Genomic DNA, 21831 nt, shown 5'->3' on the forward strand with positions numbered 1-21831 from the left:
GGGTTTATTAATTTGTTTGTTTGTTTGTTTGAAGCACTGTTTTTGCTGGATGACTCAGGCCAGCACAAAATTTGCTATGAAGCCCAAGCTAGCCTCAAATTTGTGATCCTCCCTACATCAAACTCCTAACTGCTGGAATTATTGGCATAAACCACATCATGCTGGGCTCAAATATTTCTTGAATACTCTCTTGTATAGTTACTGATATTATTATATTCTGCACACTGACTGGCATACTTATTCCCAGTAGGTCCTTAAGGTTTTTTTCCATGTGTAAAGACATGTAATTTGCTAACAGGGACAGTTCCATTCCTTCTTTGTGGCTTACATACCTTTCATTTCACTTGGTCAGTTTCCCTGCTAGAATCTACATCACAAAGTTTAGCCAAGTCTAAATAGTATCACTGTACTCTTCCACTTGGTTCTTTATGGTGTTCAATTCTTTTGCCTGACTTTAAAATTGTAATATTTGTCCATATTCATACAGGAATATGAGCTTTTAAAGATTATTCTTTTCCAACGTTGCTTTGGTTGTCTGTTTGTTGGATTAACTAGGAGACTCTGCTCATCTGCACTCTGTGTAGGGGCTTTGATTAGGAACAGCCTCCTCATGAGCTGTTGTTTCATGTTACTCAAGGCTCTGAGTCGTAACCAGTTACCTTCAGGCACTTGTCTTGAAGGAACATTGGCAGTCAGCTGTCCACAGTATTCACTATAACTCGTTTCTATAAAGTTGGCAAGATGGCGACTATTTCATTCTTTATCTCAGCGTTCTGAGTCTCTTCCTTTCCTTTGCCAACCACTTTAAAGTCTGTTATTCATAAAAACAACTGTTACTCTTATTACTACTACTATTGGGGGCTTTGACTATTTTACCCTTGTTTTAAAATCTCTATTCAATTAATTTCTATCTGTCTTCATTACTTCCTCTCGTTTTCTGATTTAATTTCTTCTGGTGTTTCCTAGTGCAATAGGGAGGCTGAGTGGAAATCTCTTCTTTTCTTTGTAAGATTTTGGAACTCAGCCCATGTATCTTCAGGCTCCTCACAACCAGGATTACATTCACAACCACGTTCTGTTCTGTTCACTTATTCCACTGACTGACTGACTGACTGACGGACTGACACAGGGTTGCAATATGTAGCCTATGCAGATCTGGAACTTGCTCCGTATCAGGCTCGTCTGAATCAGCAGTGTCTGCTTGGTTCCACTTGGCTCTGCCTGGCGATCCCTGAGGTTACAGGTGTGCACCTCCACTCATAGCCTCAGCTCTTTAATGCAGGCCTTTATAGCTTTAACTTGCTCTTCACTGCTACTTTAATAGTATTCTCTATACATTTTGTTATGTTGTGTTTTCATTTTTATTTATCTGAACGTATTTTTAGATTTCTCTATGATGGCTGAAACCTAGCAGCGCCTTGAATTTGAACCTTAGCACCAAAAATAAATACAAAGTCCTTTGTGTTTGGTGAATATACTTTAGTATTTCAGTCCCTTCAAATGTACTAAGGGTTTTGTTGTTGTTTAATGGTATAGTAAAAAGTGTTAGTACTTAAGAAAAATATGTATTTAGGAGTGGAATATTCTACAGATGTCTTCTGGGATAGCTAGTTTGTAGTGAGTTTTCTGTTCTATTACTGAGTGTGTTGTTGTGTCTTCATGTTGAACTCTAAAGCAGTCATAAATATATGGAGGTTTATTGTTTATGTCCTATTTGAATTCATAAATGTATGTTTTATAATTATTTTACTTTCCTGCACTCCCTTTTAAATCAAAACTTGAGGGTCTGGGAAGACATTGGCTCCGTGAAGTGCCGTACAAACATGAGGAACTGACTTTAATCCCCAGATCCCACATACACAGGCAGGGTGTGCACTGACGTGTGATCCCAGCCCTGCAGAGGTGGAGCCGGGATAATACCTGAGCCTCCTTGGCTAGCCCATCTAAACCAATCAGTGAGTTCCAGGGTAAGTAACAGACACTGTCTCCAAAAACAAGGTAGGACAGCAGATGAGGACATGCGTGCACGCGCATGCGCGCGCGCGCGCACACACACACACACACACACACACACACACACACACACACACACACACACACAGATATACACACACACAAATACCAAAAATTTACTAAAGAGATCATTCGACTTTCCTTCATATACCTGGTCGTAATTCATAGTACACACATAATAGCAGTCACTTCATATTGAGTATAAATATGCAAGAAAAAAAGAAACAGCAAATTCCCAGTCCAAACATGTCATAGAGTAGAATCTAGTGTCTAAAGAAAATGTTGGAAAATGGACAAAATTTGACTATTGGAAAAATTCATCCTGTAAATGAGGATAACCACTAAAGAATTTTAAGCACGTGTGTGTGTGTGTGTGTGTGTGTGTGTGTGTGTGTGTGTTTCCCATAGACTGCTAAAATGTCAAGCCTACAACAAGAATGATAAACATACCTAACTTGCTGATATGAAAATAAATTATTCTAATATTTATGAAGACAAGTGTGAAATCTAACACAGCTAGAGACACACATTCTATGATCTGGTATTTGCTTCTGTTATTTTTTAAACTATTAAACATACAAGAAGAGATAACAACAAGAATATTTACTACAGAGTTGAAAAACTAGAAATAGTGCATGTTATCAACAAGAAAAAATGAGAACATAATGTCACAGTAATGCATTAATTTCCTACCATTCAAATGTAATAAATAAATCTGTGTGTCTCATCATCAGTAAAATTCAAAACCAGAACTTCCCAAAGCAGGCAAGTTACTGCAGACCCCATTGCAAGCTAATTCCATATAAAGTTAGCCACGTTGTACTTTGTGCACAAATACACAGAAACACGAACAAAGAGCAGACGCACGGGTGACAATAACTCAAAATTTATGGCAACTGCTACTTTTGAGCAAAATGTGATTAAAAAATAACAATGAAACTAGCAACAGGGTTCTAGTTTAAAATATGTAGATATAAAGCCAAGAAAACAAAGCACTAAGACCTGATCAAGTGGATAACAGGCATGGGAAGTCCACTACATTTCCTTCTCACTGTCCATGAAGCTTACTGAGAGCAGAATGGATAATGAAACATGTGGGCAAGGAAGGAAGGTAGGAAGGAGGGAGGAAGGGAAGGAGAGAGGGAGGGAAGGAGGGAGGGAGGGGGAACCAGAAACAAGGAGTGCAATTCAAATCCTTTTAAAATCAATGAGGCACACTGCAAATGCATGGAGGAGGAGGAAGCAGGAGACGAGGGTGGACCTCGGGCACTTAGAAAATTAAACCAGCAAAATCAGGACACAGAGCAGACATAAGAAGTGCAATGGAAACATTCTGGGCTCAGTGTAATTGCTTCCTGAATATTAGACGGCAAAAAAGGTTTTTAAACAGAGATGCTGTATGGAAGACTCTGCCCCATGTTCCTGAGGAAAGGCACAACACAGACAGCAAAGGCAATGGCAGGCCAGGCTTTCAACAAGGCATCTAATCAAAGTCGGACTCAAAATGCTGAGACATTTATTCAAGCATTCAAAGCCTCGGTTTCCATGTTGATAAAATGGAAACTGTTAACAAAATAACTATTTTCATGAGAATCAATCAGATAATACTTGTCAGGATCTCAGCAAAGAATCTAACAGACTAACTGCTCACTAAGTGACCGATGTGACTTACAGCTCAGCTCATTCTCCACTTACACGGCACAATTCTAGCACACGCCTTTTATTAATCTTCTGAGTCTACCTTGGCATCTGATCTGAACTATTATAGATTATATTGTACATATTTATAATATTATATATTATATTTTATAATACTTTATAAATATTTTATAATTTATAATATATATTATAGATTATATTTTACATATTTATAATATTATATATTATACATTCTATGTAAGTTTTTTTTTAAAATACAGACTGGAGAGATTGCTCAGTAGCCAAATAAAATGTCATATATATTCAAGCAAGAAAGTATGAAATTATATCACTTCTTTTAAAGGTAAAGAAAATTTTACCTGAAATCTTAAATCTTATTCTAAAAAAAAAAAAAAAAACTCAGCCTCTTTTCTTTTTCTATACCTCCTTCCCTCCCTCTACTTCTCTCTCTCCCTCCCTCTACTTCTCTCTCTCTCTCCTCTACTCCTCTTCTACACTTGCCCCCCCCCCCCCCGCTTTCAGCACTGTGGTTGAACCTAGGGCACTATGAATGCTAAGCAAGTGCTTTACCCAATACTGTGCTCCTAACCCATAAAACATAGTCTTAAGATTAAATAATGGTTTGCAACTAGTGAAAAGAATTCCTTACTATCTGCATATAACCTACACACCTCTTCCCCTGACATTTTAAATCATCTCTAGATTATATACAACATGTACAACAGGTGTTATTGTAATTTCTACATGTTTTTAAAGAATGTTGACAAGGGAAAAGTTAAAATGTTTAATACAAATGCAATGTAGCTTTCAGTGCACAGCTGATTGAACCCATGGATGCATAACTACAGAAGCATGTGTATGTACTCTAAGTGTTCCCTTAGGACTCTAACAGAAACACCCTCGATAGTCTTTTCTTATGTCTCTAAGCCAATTTATCTAAACCTTGCCGACACTATCCTTTCAATTATTGCATTCCAACTACTCCAGCATTACAGTGATGTAGCTGCTGCTGTTTAGTATATATCTAAATTCAGCTAGTCTACATAATTTACAATGTAAGAATGCTAAAGAAAGACTGAAATATACTGAAAATTACTGAAGTATCCACCCCTCCCGAACTATTAAAACAGTAAATCTTATTTCCAATTGTGAAATGTAGAAGACATTATCAAGTTGCACTTTAAAATCAAAAGTATTTAAATTACTATCCAAATAAAAGTATTATTCCTTTAGAGAAAATGATAAATATACATTTGAAACAAGTAAATTAATTTTGCATTGTGTTTCAATACCAATTCAACAGATGAATTCAGTTATCAATGACATGTCTATGGTAAAGCGTCATAAGATTTATCACTCAACTCCACTTGTTATATGTCTGCACCCATGTTCATTCCCAGGATCACACTAAGGCTTTCCCAGAATAAAAACCTACCTTTGAGGTTCTCTGAAGCTGATCGCCAACATATGTTTTACGAAACTGATCCAAGAACCAGAGAACTGCAAGTTCTATTTTCTCGTTGGTGCGGCGAGGCAATCTGGTATCCATTAAAGATATGAGCTGAAAAACACTTTCCACGAAGAACAGAAGAAAGCGTTAGTATAAATTCTCAGAGGAACAATGTAGAGATATCTATTACAACATAATCACTCTAAAAGTAAGAAAACACAAAAACTCGTGCAGAAAATTTTAAACCAGCTGAAATTCTACCTTTGTAAGCCTCAATTGGCCTAGTTTCTCCTAGTCTTTACATATAAATATAAACCTCCTATAGGTAAGAATATACACATTACTCTACCAAAGGTTATATATAAATGTATGACACATACATATAAATCTATAATATACAGATATAAAACTAAACGTCCTGTTATTTTTGATAAATGGATATTAAGTGTTCTTTACTTCGTATTTATAAATATTTCAAAATCATGATTCAATTATTTGAAATTCAGAACCATATCTATTAAGTTGAGTATATTCAGTAATCTATTAATGAATCATTAAATTTTTTACCTAAAACATACAAAAATATTAAAATTATTTTTTAAGAAAATCAAGCTGTGTGTAGACAGAAAATTTGGCTGGAGGCTGAACCTAGGTCCTTAAAGTATTCTACAATTTATATTCCTCTTTTTGCATTTTATTTTGAAACAGGGTCTCACTAAGTTGCCCAAGCTGGTCTGAATTAATTCTGTAGCCCAGGAAGGCCTCAAACTTGTGATCTTCCTGAGGAGCTGGGATTATAGAAAAGCATTAGTAGGCTACTTCAACCACATTCAATATCAAACTATTATTAACTATTATTATTTGTCACAAGTGAAAATTTTTCAATTCAATATTATTTAAAACTGTTACTAGCAAATTATAAGCTAAGGGCAAATTCCTTAACTTTTATTTCTATATAATTCTCAGCCTTGCATTTTCATTGAAGACATCCTTGAACATTTTTATGAGACTTTCCTAGTAGGTGATCGCTAAGTACTTTGCATTAACAAAATCAATAATACATTGTATAAGTAGCTGGGCTGCCTTGTCTGGCCTCAGTGGGAGAGGAAGCACCTAGCCTTGCTGAGACTTGAAGTGCCAGGGTTGGGGGATACCCAGGGGAGCACCACAACTTCAAAGGAGAAGGGTAGGGTAAGAAGGGAAGGATTACTGGGAGGGGTGACTGGAATGGGGGCAGTGAGCAGGATGTAAAGTTACTAAGTAAAAGAAATTAAATTGAAAAAAAAAAAGAAAGATAAAGAGGACATAGGGGTTGGAAGCATCCGGTGTGAGAAGCACAGAGGGAGAGAGAACTATGAGAGAAAACTGGAATCAGTGGGGAGCTGGGGGCAACTCTGGAACAAGCGAGATCCCTAAGACAATAGAAACTTCCAGGAACCTATAAGGGTGACCCTGGCCAAGACTCCTGGCAATGGGGGATATGAAGTCTGAAGCTGCCATCCAGTAACTAGGCAAGACTTCCAATGGAGGGACTAGTACACCAACCCACACACAAAGCCTTCAGCCAAAAATCTGTCCTGCTTACAAGATGTGCCAGAAATTGGGGGAATGGACAACCAATGACTGGCCCAACTTAAGACCCAAGCAATAAGAGAGCCCACTGACACTATTAATGATACCCTGCTTTACTTGCAGACGGGAGCCTAGAATAACTTCACTCAGCAACTGATGGAAAGAGATGCAGAGACCCACAACCAAACATTAGGTGGAACTCAGAGAATCCTGTGGAAGAGGGGAAGGAGGGATTGAAGGAGCCAGAGAGGTCTTGGTCATCATGTGGGATCCCTAACAAATGGAGCAGGGCCTGTCTCTGACTCTGCTGCCTGCCTTTGGACCCCTTTGCCTTAATTGGACTGTCTTGTCTAGGTTCAATAGGAGACGCACCTAGTCCTACTGCAACTTTGATATGCCAAGGTGGGTTGATATCTATGGGAGGCCTCCTCTTATCTGAGGAGAAAGGGAGAGGAGATAGAAGAGAGAAGGTAAGAGGGGGAACAGGGGGAGAGGAGGGAGGGGGAAGCTGTAATCAGTATGTAAAGTAAATAAAAAATTAATTAATTAAAAATGAAGAGCAATAAAGACTTTAGCTTGGAAAAGAAGTACGTTCCAAGAAAGCATTACCAGTATTAATACCCTGTCAATAATTTCAAATGGGGAAAGGGACAGCCTCCAATGACAGTATAAAACCATAATAAATCATCACATGTTAACTAATATAAATCTTTTTAGAAAACTAGGAGAAAAGACTATATAATCACTCTGTAAACAATCTCCTAACATCACTGAGGAGAAAAGAACAAAACTAAGAAAGACACAGGAAAGCAGGAGTGTTTCCACTATTAGAGGCTAACTGTAGGAGACTGCCTAAGAGGAGCTGGACAATAAGCACACTGGGAAGAGCAGTGTATTCCTTATGCCCTAAACTACCTCAATCTGGGGAAGCCTTGTCTGTGTGGTCAAGCATACGATGGTCACTGTAAAGGACTAAGGAAGACCCTCAGGAAAAACAGTGGTGAGCTCTCAGGGAAGCCACTCTGACGGCTACCATCTGGTTCTTGTGAATTTGAGTGTGCTCACCACTGCGTCAGAGGCTCAAGCAAAGATAAAGTAGTTCTGGATGACAGCTCAACAGGAGCACCAGATAATGCCAGTAACACGGGATCTAATGTAGCTCCAAGAAGATCGCAGGAGAGATGCACAACCGAGAGGTACAAAGCACAGACAACTGGAGTTTAGGACGAGTGGACAGTGCAGATCTGTAAGGAGGAAAAGCAGGACGGATAAGGAAACCTCTGATCCCTGAGATAAAGGCATATGGCTGGAACATGTAACTATGGGAGGTGCTACACGCATAAACACAAGTCCTAGTCACTCTAGAATCCACCACTATAACATCAGGTAAGAACCTTGGGATTTGGTGTCAGCAACTCAACAAATGTCCATATTGCTGAAATGGAAGGAATGAGGACAGTAGGTGGGACTCCTGCACTGGAATGACAGCTCTGCCAGCGGAGTTTGCTACAAACGTCATTAAAAATAAAACTGCAGTGACTAGTTTCCCAAAACCCTTAAAAAGACTTTTTAGAGCTAACCAGAATTCTACTGCTCTAGGAAGTATGCTGGAAGCAAAGGGAAGAGTCAAGCTTCACAGTGTGGTCTCTGGTATGTAGTTAGAAGAACGTGGGGGAGGGTACATCCCTATAGTCTTAAGTGGGATTAAGGAGCTGGGAAACTATAGCAAAGTAGGTTCAGTTCATTGTACTACTCTTGATCTTTTTTGTCTGTCCTATTTTTTATTTTCTTATCCTTATACTCCTCAATCCCACCACACATACCACAGAAACTTAAACATTCCCCAATGACCCAGACCTCTTCTTCCATTTACTTATAGGTACAAATTCAAGAACTGTCCATGAGGTCCTAAGGAAAACATTTTCTGTCACAGATGACTATTTTAGTTTATCTTTTAAGTGCCTTATGTTAACGTGCTTTCATTTTTTCTGTAGGTTAAGGACAGCTCAGACTGACCTTTTATGTCCATGGCCTTGCCTTTCACAATTTGGTTTGACAGTCATCTACAATCTTAGGGACAGGACTGCTATATACTACCCTTGCCTATCTTACAGTTACTCAGTGCATAATCTGGGTACTCTGTTGTATTTGTCCCTGATTGGTTATACAGCATCAGCTTATAACAACACACTTCAAGCCTTAAGACAATACCACTGGATCACTATTCCAGGATGTAAACAACGTGCTGAGATCCTCAGGTCTGTGTTTTACAGTGACTCCTCGTCTGTAGAGAGGTGCAACAAGTCCACTCTGAAGTCACAGCACTAGGTCAGGGAAAGATGAAATCGTGGGTTTGCTAGAATATCTCCACGGTGGCTCTGAGAGCATGCTGAGACCATGGAGGTGGGAAAGACAAGACTGACCTTCAGACACAGGCCTGGGCAACAGAGCAGGCAGAGAGTAGACATATGAAGACTAAGGCTGCAAAGTCAGAAGACCGAAATTTAATTCTGGTCATCGAATTGCAGGTCCATGTAGAGCAAAGCATCAGAGTGAAACAGTTCAGGAGATCTTTGCAAGTCAGAAGACGAGAATCACCTAACTGACACTGCTGAGAGAGCTCAGTGGACCTGAAAGCATGTCAGCTGGCATTGGCTCGGGCACAAACGTATACAGTAGTTTTTATCAGCAAGTTAGAGACAATGCTCAACTTTTTTGGGTTGCCAAGCAGAAGAGAAAATACTTCAGTGAACAAAAGAGTTAACACTTACGTCCCCCACTGCATAGCACAATGCACAAACCAGAGAGTAGTCAGTGCTACAGACACTAAAGCAGGGTGAGGATTATTTGGAGCCAAAGGTCAGAGGGGCTTTTTTTTTTTTTTTTTTTTTTTTTTTTTTTAAAGAACTGACATCTGAATCCCACTGTATGGAGACAACATTTCTGCTTCCAATTCAGGAACTTCTGTATTTGTGTAATTTTGCACTTGTACATAAGATGACATAAATTTAGAATCTCAATTTTCTAAAACACATACAATACAACGTTGTTCGCAAACACAATGCAAATCTCGGTGTACCCCTCATTTGAAAACACGCTGCTCTGCTTGCACCCCATCCACCCTACACTTGCTCATGTGGCCTCTGATGTCATCTGCGCATTCAGAAGCCCCAGAAGAAATCCATTGAACTCCTATAGTCACAACTACTCACCAGGGAAGTAAAAGTCACAACTCACTGCATCTTCAGGCAACTCAACCAGGCCAGGGCAACAAAGCTCTAACTTCTCCAGCTCCCCCGCAAGCACGCTAAGGAGGGGACAGAAGTTAAAGACCCCAGACACAGACTTCAACCAAAAAGAAGCAGGACTCAGAAGGACAAGGACAGACGGAAGAATGACAACAGACAAGCTGCTTGCCCTTGGTAAACCCTCTCACAGGCAACTGCTGGGAGGAGGAGTGGATACATGTAGACATTACTGTAAGGTTTTTCTCAGGAATGCACCACTGTGTGTGCTGTTCTACGGTCACTGAATTCATAATGATCACCTCTTAGAAGCCTCTGGTCACTGTCAATGCATTAGTTTCCCGTTATGTCTACTACACTCAATGACACAGTAGTCAACATACATCGTCAACTTGTTAGCACAGAACTCCTGGAACCAAGATCACTGGGCACTAAGTGTCCCATGTGTTTTCTCTGACCCTCATGGCAGCCTTCTTGTGTAGAACTTCAGCACTCTAGCTGGGCTGTTTTAAGCCATGAAAGAAAAAAACCATGACAAATGTGGCACCGAGGTGGCTGCAAAGGCACACGGATTTATGCAGGGAGCAGTTGGACCAGAAACCAGAGGCTGTCACTATACTCAGCTGAGAAACCGAGCCACCGCACTCAGGGTTTCTTGTTTTGTTTTGTTTTCTTGTTTTGTTTGTTTGTTCAGTCTGTAAATGAGAGCAAAGCATGTGAGAACTGAGTTGAAGTTAATGAACAAGTTTTTCATCGAGATGAGTCAGAAAAACAGATCCAAACAGTATGAGCTGATGAATATTGCCTTGTCTTTTCTCACCTATCTTCCATCATTCTTAATTCTCTGAAAAACTGCAACTTATTGAAATATCCTAATACAATATCAGCTCATAAGTTCCACTCCACCCTACTCTGTAGGAGATGTAGGGCAGTAAAAAGGTAAGTCTTCTTTTGAGTCAAATATTTTTGTTGTTTAAAGAAAAAAATGAATTTTCTTCAAATATGCAGGTAGATATGTTTTCTATCATATTACACATTTTTTTCCTAGAGATAATGCCAGTATATACTGTTGGCATAATCATGAAAACTTTAAATTGTCAAATTAACAAAACCAGAAACGCCTACTTTCTACTCCACAATATTGGTTAAAAGATGACACTGGGCTCATTGTTCATGTGCTTAAAAGTATGGGAGGAGATGGGGAGAAATGCAGAGGCCAGGAATTTGAAAGTAAGTGCGTAGCAGTTGGGGAGGGGGAACTGCGGGTATCCACTAGAAAGTCCCAGATGCCAGGGACTCAAGAGGTTCCCGGATCTGACAGGGAGAACCTTAGCTGAAATACCCAACAGAGGGGAGATAGACCCTGTAGGAACCATATCCATTGGAACGGCACAGCCCCCCAGTAGAGGGATGGGGCCACCCACCTACCTCAAAAAATTAACCCAGAATTGCTCCTGTCTATAGGAAATGCAGGAACATAGAGTGGAACAGAGACTGAAGGAAAGGCCATCCAGAGATTGCCATACCACGGAATCCATCCCATCTGCTGACACCCAACCCAGACACTATTGCTGATGCCAAGAAGTGCTTACTGACAGGAGTCTGGTATAGCTGTCCCTGAGAGGCTCTGCCACAGCCAGACCAACACAGATGCAGATGTACACAGTCAAACATTGGACTGAGCGCAAGGACCCCAATAGGGAAGTTAGAGCAAGGGCTGTAGGAGCTTAAGGGGTTTGCAATCCCTTAGGGAGAACAACATCAACCAACAAGACCCCCACACCCAAAGATCCCAGGGACTAAACTACCAACCAAAGACTACATAAGGGGTGCCCATGGCTCCAGCTGGATATGTAGCAGAGGACAACCTTATTAGGCATCACTGGGAGGGGAACCCCTTGGTCCTGTGGAGGCTCAATGACCCAGGGAAGGGGAATGCTAGGCCGCTAAGGCAGGAGTGGGTGGGCAGGTAGGGAAGCACTCTCATAGAGACAGAAGTAAGGGAGGATGGGATAGGAGGCAGGAAACTGGGAAGAGAGATAACATTTGAAATGTAAATAAATAAAATAACCAATAAAAAATTACATAAGCATTTAATAATTGCCCTAACCAGTTAATACTCACATTTTCAAATAACTTAATTTGGGATAAGAAATAATAAGTCTTGGTAAACTAAGAATATTTTTATATATTCATGTTAAAAGTTTTATCTTTTAAATTTTTTAATTAAAATATAATTACAGGTTCAAATTTTATTAAAAGGATGAAAGGACATGCAATGAAAAAACTTTATTCACAATTACAACATATTATCAAAACTTTAGAAATACATTTAAGGAGAGTGAGATGGCTGGTGGGCAAAGGGTGGTTGAAGAAAGAGGACTAGAGTGCAAATCCCCAGCAAACACATAAAAGCGAGGGATGGCCAATGTGCCTGTTAATCTCAGTGCTGCAGGGCAAAGACTGGCAGATCCTAGAGGCTTGTGGATCAGCTAGAGATTATTGAGTCTCAGCTTCAAGGAGAGAACATCTCAAACGCAAAGTGGAATATAGTAGAACACTCCCAACCTCCTTCTCTGGTCTGACATGTATGCACACTTGCACATACATCTCACCTAAGCCAACACACACACACACACACACACACACACACACACACACACACACACACACACACAGAGAGAGAGAGAGTAATGGTATTGTATCAACAGATTCTGGATCAATGGAAACAAAGAAGAATCTATTAAAGACATTAGAAATTCTGTGTGAGATATGCGGCATTATCAGCCATTACAAGATGGAGTTGGCCTTAGTTAACAATTTGAATGTAGAATACTGAAAACTTTAATATAAACTTAATTATTAGGAGTAAGTTTTAAAAGATAATCACAAAAGAAAGTGAGGCAGGGATCAAAGAGATGACTTATTAGACAAAGAACTTGTTGTGTAAAGAGCAAAACTGGGTTTGGAATCCCCAGAACCCACAAAACAAGGTGGGCAGGCACAGAGACCAGTTGTAATCTACACACTTAGGATGCAGAAACAGGAGATACCTGTGGCAACTGGCTAGCTAGACAGTTAAATTGGTGACAGATTTTGCTGCAGTAAATATTGGAGAGTGATCAAGTACCTAATGTCAACTTTGGGTCTCTCCTTAAGCACACGTTGCACACATACCCACACAATGTGCATCCACCCAGAGGAATAAGCATACACACAATACGTTTACTACAAATGTATTAACAAGTAGTTGATACATATAAATGCCAGTAATAAAAAATAAAAACATAGAAATTGGCAACAAAAATTCTGAATAGTATATAGAACCAAAGAAATATAAATTAACACAAGCCATTTGTTACATTCCCTTATCAACAATGATAATCCTATTACATAGTGCTCAACAGAAGAGAAATGGTGAAAGCCATAGGCTTTCAGTTAGAAGATAAATTGGTACATCTGAATATCATATATCAAGTATTGGAGACACCCAAGCTTTTTAGATTTTGGAATATTTGCTACTTATGTTGGAATTTAATTTCAGATTTTAAAGAACTATAGACTTGCCTGCATGATGTCCTCGTTCTTATTAGCTGAGTAGTATTCCATTGTGTAAATGAATCACATTTTCTATATTCATTCTTCCACTGTGGAACATCTGGGTTGTTTCCAGCTTCTGGCCACCACAAGTAAGGTCACTATGAACATACTGGAACATGTGACTGTGGCATGGTGGGGCATCTTTTGGATATATGCCCAAGAGTGGTATAGGTTGATCTTCAGTAAGATCTATTTCCAATTTTAGGAGGAGCCTCCAGACTGATTTCCAGAGTGGTATCAGCCTGTAATCCCACCAACAATGGAGGAGTGTTCCTCTTTCTCCACATTCTCGCCAGCATCTGCTATCACCTGAGTTTATCTTAGCCATTCTGACTGGTGTTAGGTAGAATCTCAGGGTTGTTTTGATTTGCATTTCCCTGATGACTAAGGATGTTGAATATTTCTTTAGGTGCTTCTTGGCCATTTGGTATTCCTCAGCTGAGAATTCTTTGTTTAGCTCTGTACCCCATTTTTAAATAGGGTTAGATGATTTTCTGGAGTCTAACTTCTTGAGTTCCTATATATATTGGATATTAGCCTGCTATCAGAAATAGGATTGGTAAAGATCTTTTCCCAATTTGTTGGTTGCTGTTTTGTCCTATAGACAGTGTCCTTTTCCTTACAGAAATATTGTAATTTTATGAGGCACCATTTGTCTATTGTTGATCTTAAAGCATAAGTCATTGGTGCTCTGTTCAGGAAATATTCCCGTGCCCATGTGTTTGAGGCTCTTCCCCACTTTCTCTTCTATTAGTTTCAGTGTATCTTGTTTTATCTTGAGCTTTGTACAGGGCGATAAGAATGGATCAATCTGTACTCATCTACATGCTGACCTCCAGTTGAACCAGCATCATTTGTTGAAAATGCTATCTTTCTTTCCACTGGATGGCTTCAGCTCCTTTCTCAAAGATCAAGTGACCATAGGTGTGTGGGTTCGTTTCAGAGTCTTCAATTCTATTCCATTGATCTACCTACCTGTCTCTGTACCAATACCATACATTTTTTTTTCACTATTGCTCTGTAATACAGCTTGAGGTTAGGGATAGTGAGTCTCCCGGAAGTTCTTATTGTTGAGAACAGTTTTCACTATCCTGGGGTTTTTGCTATTCCAAATGAGTAAGAATTGCTCTTTCTAACTCTATGAAGAATTGAGGTGGAATTTTGATGGACACTACACTGAATCTGTAGATTGCTTTTGGCAAAATGGCCATTTTTACTATATTAATCCTGTCAATCCATGAGCATGGGAGATCTTTCCATCCTCTGAGATTTTTCTTTCTTCAGAGCCTTGAAGTTCTTGTCATACAGATCTTTCACTGCTTGGTTAGAGTCACACCAAGGTATTTTATATTATTTGTGACTATTGTGAAGGGTGTCCACTATGTTCATAGCAGCCTTATTTATAATAGCCAGAAGCTGGAAAGAAGCCAGATTTCCTTCAACAGAGGAATGGATACAGAAAATGTGGTACATCTACACAATGGAGTACTACTCAGCTATCAAAAACAATGACTTCATGAAATTCTTAGAAAAATGGATGGAACTTGAAAATATAGTCCTGAGTGAGGTAACCCAATCACAAAAGAACACACATGGTATGCACTCACAGATAAAGTGGCTATTAGCCCCAAAGCTCCGGAATACCTAAGATATAAGTAACAGACCACATGAAGCTCAAGAAGAAGAAAGACCAAAGTGTGGATGCTTCAGTCCTTCTTAGAAGGGGGAACAAAATACAGGAGGAAATATGGAGATGAAGTGTGGAGCAGAGACTGAAGGAAAGGCCATCCAGTTACTGCCACACTTAAGGATCCAGCACATATACAGTCACCAAACCCAGATACTATTGAAGATGCCAAGAAGTGCATGCTGACAGGAGCCTGATTTAGCTGTCTCCTGAGAGGATCTGCCAGAGCATGACAAATAGAGGAGGATGCTCACGGTCAACCATTGGACTGAGAATGGGGTCCACAATGAGCAAGTTAAAGAAAGGACTTTAGTAGCTGAAGGGGTTTGCAACCCCACAGGAAGAATAACAATATCAATCAACCAGACCCTCCACAGCTCCCAGGGACTGAACCACCAACCAAAGATTACCCCTGGCTCTAGCTACATATGTAGCAGAGGATGTCCTTGTTGGCATCAATGGGAGGAGAGTCCCTTGGTCCTGTGAAGGCTCAATGCCCCAGTGTAGGGCAATGCCAGGGTAGGGAGGGGGGAGGGGGTGGGTGGGAGGATGGGATAGGTGTTACCAGAGGGGAAACCTGGAAAGGGTATAAAAAATAACTCTAGGGCTGGAAAGATGGATTGTTGGTTAAGAGCACTGACTGCTCTTCCAGAGGGCCTGAGTTCAATGAACTCCGATGGTGGTTCACAACCATCTGTAATGGGATCTGATGCTCACTTTTGGTGTGTCTGAAGACAGCAACAGTGTACTCATATTTATAAAACATAACTCTAATGAAATTCTTTCAATCTATAAAATACAATGTTTACTTGGAGGTAATTTATAATAAACACTGAAAAGCAACCTACAATTTGAAAATCAAACTTAAACTATGGTATATCTAGAAAAATTTAACTTTTAAATTAAATGCTCACAAAATTGTACTTAATTTAAATGAGTATATGTAGGTAATACATCACGGTTTACCAGACACCGTTTTTAAAAAGTATAAAAAAAATAATTCATTTGAATCTTTTATCAGCCCCCAAATAGGTACTATTTCTATTTTTCTAGTTACCAAACAATTTTGTAACAATGTCTCCTTTGTGTACACACACCTCTACACATTCAATACTGAAAGGGTCTTTAAAATTAACGGCAGTACTCTGGAAATTATTTAAATTTATATTCATTAAGTTTATATCTTCACTACAACAAAATCAAATAAAGACCATGCACGAGTGTGCAGGAAATACACTATTAATCAAGATCTGTGGAAAAGCAAGCTATTATTCACGGTATTCACAGACAAGAATTTCCCTCGGTTTAGGAATGTGTGGAGAGTTACTCAATATTATTAAGGTTGTGATCACTAGTACTAGGGGGTTATAACCAAGTAAATCTGAACCTACTGGTTGAAGAATCAAATTCTAATCACTTAATCTCTGTGTACGAATTTTCTTATGACTAAAAAGAGAACTGAGACCCAAAGGCCAAGTGTATTGTTTTACACTTGGCCATATAAAGTTCAAACAAGGCTAAAGTTCTTTCAGCTGTGTAGTGAGTAACTGTTACTCACCGGCATGATAATTCTCCGTCCATAGCGTCATGCTCATCGGTGCTGGTGTACGTCAATCTCCCTCCTACAACTGTGCCAACTAAGTATATCAGCCATGCAAGACGACCTTACAACAAACAAACAAAGACAGTGAGAAGGATTGATAGACACAAGCTAAATACCTAAATCAGAAAAATCATCTACTTTTTAAACAAATGATCGACCACTATAAAAGTCAGTTTTCAACAGACAATAGAGCACTGGGTTTCACATTTATCAGGGCAGTGACACTAACAGGTATTCCAACAAGGAAAAAAGGTGTTTATAAAAATCCCAGTCCCACCAATCTGTTTCAATTTTAAATGAGTTCCTTACTTACCTCTTTAAGCCTTAAGGTTTTCATTTGCAAATGGGGAAAAATAAGACATGATTAAAATTAAACTTAATAGATTTGGGCGTGGTGATATACACCTTTAATCCCAGCAAGAAGGAGGCAAAGACAGGTGGATCTTTGAGTTGAGGACAGCCTAGTCTACTTAGTGAGTTCCAGCAGAGCTCCCTAATACAGACCAATCTCAAACAGCAAACTAACAAACAAAAATTTAAACTTGATTATAAGACCCGAAACACATTTTTATTATTATGAAAATGCATAATTATTCTGGTATTCAGCAAATGCACTGCAATTGTGGTCACAGTGGTAAAGAAAGATAATCCAGCACTCAGCGGGGGGGGGGGGGGGGGGGTAAGCAGGACGACAGACCGATCTCCATGAACTCCAGGCTAGCCTGGACTGAACAATGAGATTTGCCCATCACCCCCCACACACACATACACAAAATCACAAAAATGTATTATTGTGGGCTCGATGTGATAGTATACACCTGTAACGACAGGACTTGGAAGCCTGAGGCAGAAGGATGGCCAAGTTTGAGGTCAGACTGCACTCCACAGAGAATTCTAGGCCAGGATTGAGTGTGTATCAAGACTTTTAAAAACAACGACCATCTATTCCGAATGGTCAATTTCCTGATGGTGTCTGTCTAACCATTTTCATTTTGGAACTCCTTCTGCTTATAACATTATAGACAATAACTAATTTACTCTTTACACTTTTTCATATTATAAAATCCACAAGTTTTGTTATGCAATTCACTGATTATTGAATTACCTTCATGGATAAAAATATCAGAGGATTACACAGATTTAAATAATGAAACAAAGCTAGACAGTTAACTTAGTAAAGTGCTTCCTTCCTAAGCAGGGAAACCTGAGTGGTCTTCAGGACTCACATAAAGAAGGTGGATGTGGTTACACGTGCTTATAATCCCTGTATCAGAAAGCAGAGCCAGGCAGACTGATGGGCTCCCACGTAAGCCTACTTGGTAAGTTGCCGCCTGGCTACTGAGAGACACTGATTCAAAACATAGCAAACAACACGGAAGGAACATCTGAGGTTGGTCTATGGTTTCCACATAAGTGTGTACACATGTATATATGTATACAAAGGAACACAGAAAGACAGAGACACAGATCCCACCCAAATGGAAATAACTATAGTTTTCCCAAATTTTACTTTAGAGAAGCCAGAATAACTCTAGGGATGGGGTTCTTAGCTATGTGAATTTTTAAGAGTATTATGTTAGATCTCTAGATTTATCAATAGAAGTATAAGATTCTCTAAAAATTTTGAGACCTGCATGAATACTTAACATAAACATGTCATTTCACAGAGAAATTTTGTGTCATTATTGAAAACTGAATTTTCAAAGATGAGCAAACTATTTCACAATTTCAACATGATGTTTTTTTATTAAGAAGTCTTGGTGGATAGAGTCATGGCTCAGTGGCTGTGCATCCACACAGTGGCTCACAACTCCCTAGTACTCCACTTCTAGGGCATGCGATGCCCACTTCTGTCTCCACAGGCACCAGGCATGCACATGATGCAAATTCATATGTGCAGGCAAAATACTCATACATAAAAGCAAATCTTAAAAAAAAGGGAAAAGACTCTCCATGTGACCTTTGTAATTGTTTAAATACACTGAATGGTTCAGAAAAAGCCTGTGCTTTTCCTACAGATGTCAGCATTCACGATTATACCGTGTAATCAACAAACCACTCCCTGCTAACAGCAGAGGATCTCAACCTGCTTCAGTGACAAAAATCCCATAAATAAGAAATGTATTCTGGCAAATCCACACCCTCTTTTGTCTATCACAGAACCCTGAACAACTCAGAAACTGTCAATTTTTTGCAGTGTATCCATTAGCAACATGAAACAGCTAATGGTGAAGAACTACTGTGATCCAGAAACACATCCCAACACAAGTTCCGCAGCACGTATTAATAAAATACCAGCACAAAACTCATGAAGAAGTGAGTTAACGTTTGTGCCTCAAACATGTTGCCAGCACAATAGAAAAGTCTAGACAATGTAGTTTCCCTTAGTAAGCATGCTAGCGGCTAGTGTGGCTTCTTCTAACAAACCTTTGAGTCTTGCAACTTGAACATGGAATGGAGTAAGTACTCCAAATCCTCATTTCTACTTCTAGAATATTCTCTCAGTCATCTTTACCTCTTACAACATCGAATTGTGAGCACTCTCTGCTGATACAGTTAGCTACTTGCCTGTCAATCCCTGGCTCACTGTCAGTTCTCCAGTAACATTTTATCACAGCAGTTGCCAACTTCAGTATGTATAAACACAAACCTTACAACCCTGACAATTCTGTGTTTGAGGGGACTTCCAAACATGGATCTATTGAAGTAAAAACTTATACACCACAGAACTCACTGAAACCACAAAGCCAGTCTTCTGCATAAATCGGCAGTCTAACTAAGCTGAAGTGTGCTAAAGTTAAGTCTGACAGTTATGTCTGGTGGTATCAATCTTTTCCTACCCATCCAACCGCAGCAGCCATCCTTTGCTCTGCTCTGGTCACTCTGTAGGCACAGAATCTTACCAGGGTATTTTGTGACTGCAGTTTGCATGTCACACGATGTCAAAGTTGAGTTATGCTGTGCCCGCACTTCGGGTGACTGTGAAGGAACAGCAGGTACCTTTGTTTGGAGAGGTTACTGCTTCAGCTGCTGCTGTGGGAGGCATCTTCACCTCCCGGCTACTACCAAAGGCTGTGATGGATACGGTGCCCACTGTAGCCGCGTGTCTTCACATCTCCACATACCTGGAGCGGACTGCTGCGCCATGTGAGAAACTCACATTGCTTTCATCAAATGCACCATTTGGCAATCCTACCAATCAAGTGTAGAGTCCTATGTTCTACACATGTTCTCATTAACACTTGTAATTATCTGCCGGTTTTCTCTCTTTACTACCCTGGCAGGTGTGTTACTGTTATCTTAAGATGCCTTCCCTCGGGCCTCATGATGTTTAGCACAGTTTCATGTGCTCACCAGCTACTTGTATGCCTTCTATGAAGAAAAGTCTACTTAAGCCCTTGGGCTATTTTCAAGAGCTGTCGCTATTACTGAGCTGTAAAAGCTGCTCATATATTTTAGGTGTGAGTTCCTTGTCAGATAACTGTTATATGTTGCTGCCTTTCTGTAGGTTTTATTTTCCCTTCTTGATGGTGTTCTTCAATGAACCAAATTCTTCCTTCTAATATACTCCAACTACCTAATTATTCTTGTTATTGTCAGTTTGATGATACTTGATAAGAAAGAAATGCCTAACCCAAAATAAACATTTCTACCTATGTATCCTTGTGAGAGCTACTTGACCTCCTATGTGTAGGTCCAAGCATCCTAACATGGAGACCAGCCTGATGAGAAAGATGAACAGAGGCAACTCTAGCCCCAGCTATCAGCTGGGACAACACCTCAAATAACCCAGAAAACTGAAATTTAAAAAGCAACTATTAATTAATAAATGACTAAGTTCTAGTGACACAGGCCCCTCTGCTCTTTATTTTAGCACAGAATTATTGCTAACATGCAACACATTTTATACAGCTGCTCTTACTGCTTGCTAACTCCAGGAGGCTGTCTACTGCATGGCAACAGGACCCTTTGTCTGTTAGGTTCTCAATTCCAGGGTCTAAATCACAGCCTGGCCATGTTTTACTGGTTTAACAGTACCAATGTATTGATCTCTGAAATATTCAGTAAGAATAAATATAAACTGTAATTCTATTTCTATTCTTTAAGTTGTCTATTCTACATCAGACGTGCTACAACTAATTCTTATTATTTGTAGATTCCCTAATTTTTTGGATTTACCTTGTCATTAAAACTTATTTGTAACCACAAATTGGTACTCAAAATAATTCAAATATATATGCACAACATTAAAGGCTGAGCTGTCTGGGGTACCCGATTCCAGCTCCTGAGGAACAATGCGACACTCTTATTTCAGTTCTAACGACATCCCTTTTAGTTCCTATCTTTCCCACGTATATGCCATTAATGAGTTCAATCTTCGAGATAGCACAGTTGTGCTATGTAGTGTTTCTGAATGGGAGGGGTATGATGTGCTCATTATTTGAATGAGATGCCCTGTGAGTCTTAGGCGCTTGAATACTTGGTCCTCAGCTGGTGGACATTTGGGAAAGATTAGGAAGTGTGTCACAAGGGGTGGGCTTAAGGTTTCTAAAGCCTCAGGTCATCCCAGTACTTTTCTGCTTTCTGTGTGTGAACAGGACTTAGAGCTCTCACTTGCAGCTCCAGCACCAGCTAGCTGCCATGCTATAACCATGGCAGTGATGCCCACTAGAACTGGAGACCCAATTAAATGCTTCTCTTGAATGGCTGACCTACCCAACTTGAGACCAATCCCATGGGCAGGCACTAACCCCTCACACTATTATAATGGTATGTTGTGACTGTGGACAGAAGCCTAGCACAGCAGCCCTCTGAGAGGCTCTACCCAGCAGCTGACTGAGACAGATACAGATACCCACAGCCAAACCTCGGATGGACAACCTCTATGGAAGAGTTAGGGGAAGGACCCCTGGGAGCTCCCAGAGATTAAGTGACCAACCAAAGAGAATATACACCAGCTGGTCCAAGGCACTGGAGCACATATGCAGCAGAGGGCTACAAT

At 39.8% G+C, this 21831-nt stretch overlaps 1 protein-coding gene across 11 annotated transcripts in view; it reads right to left on the reverse strand.

Annotated features, from left to right (window-relative positions):
* Positions 1-21831, reverse strand: part of Ranbp17 (RAN binding protein 17) — a 302529-nt gene that overhangs the window by 214056 nt on the left and 66642 nt on the right. For all 11 annotated transcript variants that reach the window (XR_010055172.1, XR_010055171.1, XR_010055174.1 and 8 more), the window contains 2 exons: positions 16785-16890; positions 5108-5243 (listed from right to left, as the gene is read on the reverse strand). Coding sequence is in view for 7 of the 11 variants with exons in the window: in XM_063268960.1 (XP_063125030.1) it covers positions 5108-5243; positions 16785-16890 (242 nt within the window). In the remaining 4 variants the exon portion in view is untranslated. The remainder of the gene's footprint in view (positions 1-5107; positions 5244-16784; positions 16891-21831) is intronic.

Source organism: Rattus norvegicus, chromosome 10 (assembly GCF_036323735.1).
Source record: "Rattus norvegicus strain BN/NHsdMcwi chromosome 10, GRCr8, whole genome shotgun sequence".
NCBI lineage: Eukaryota > Metazoa > Chordata > Mammalia > Rodentia > Muridae > Rattus > Rattus norvegicus.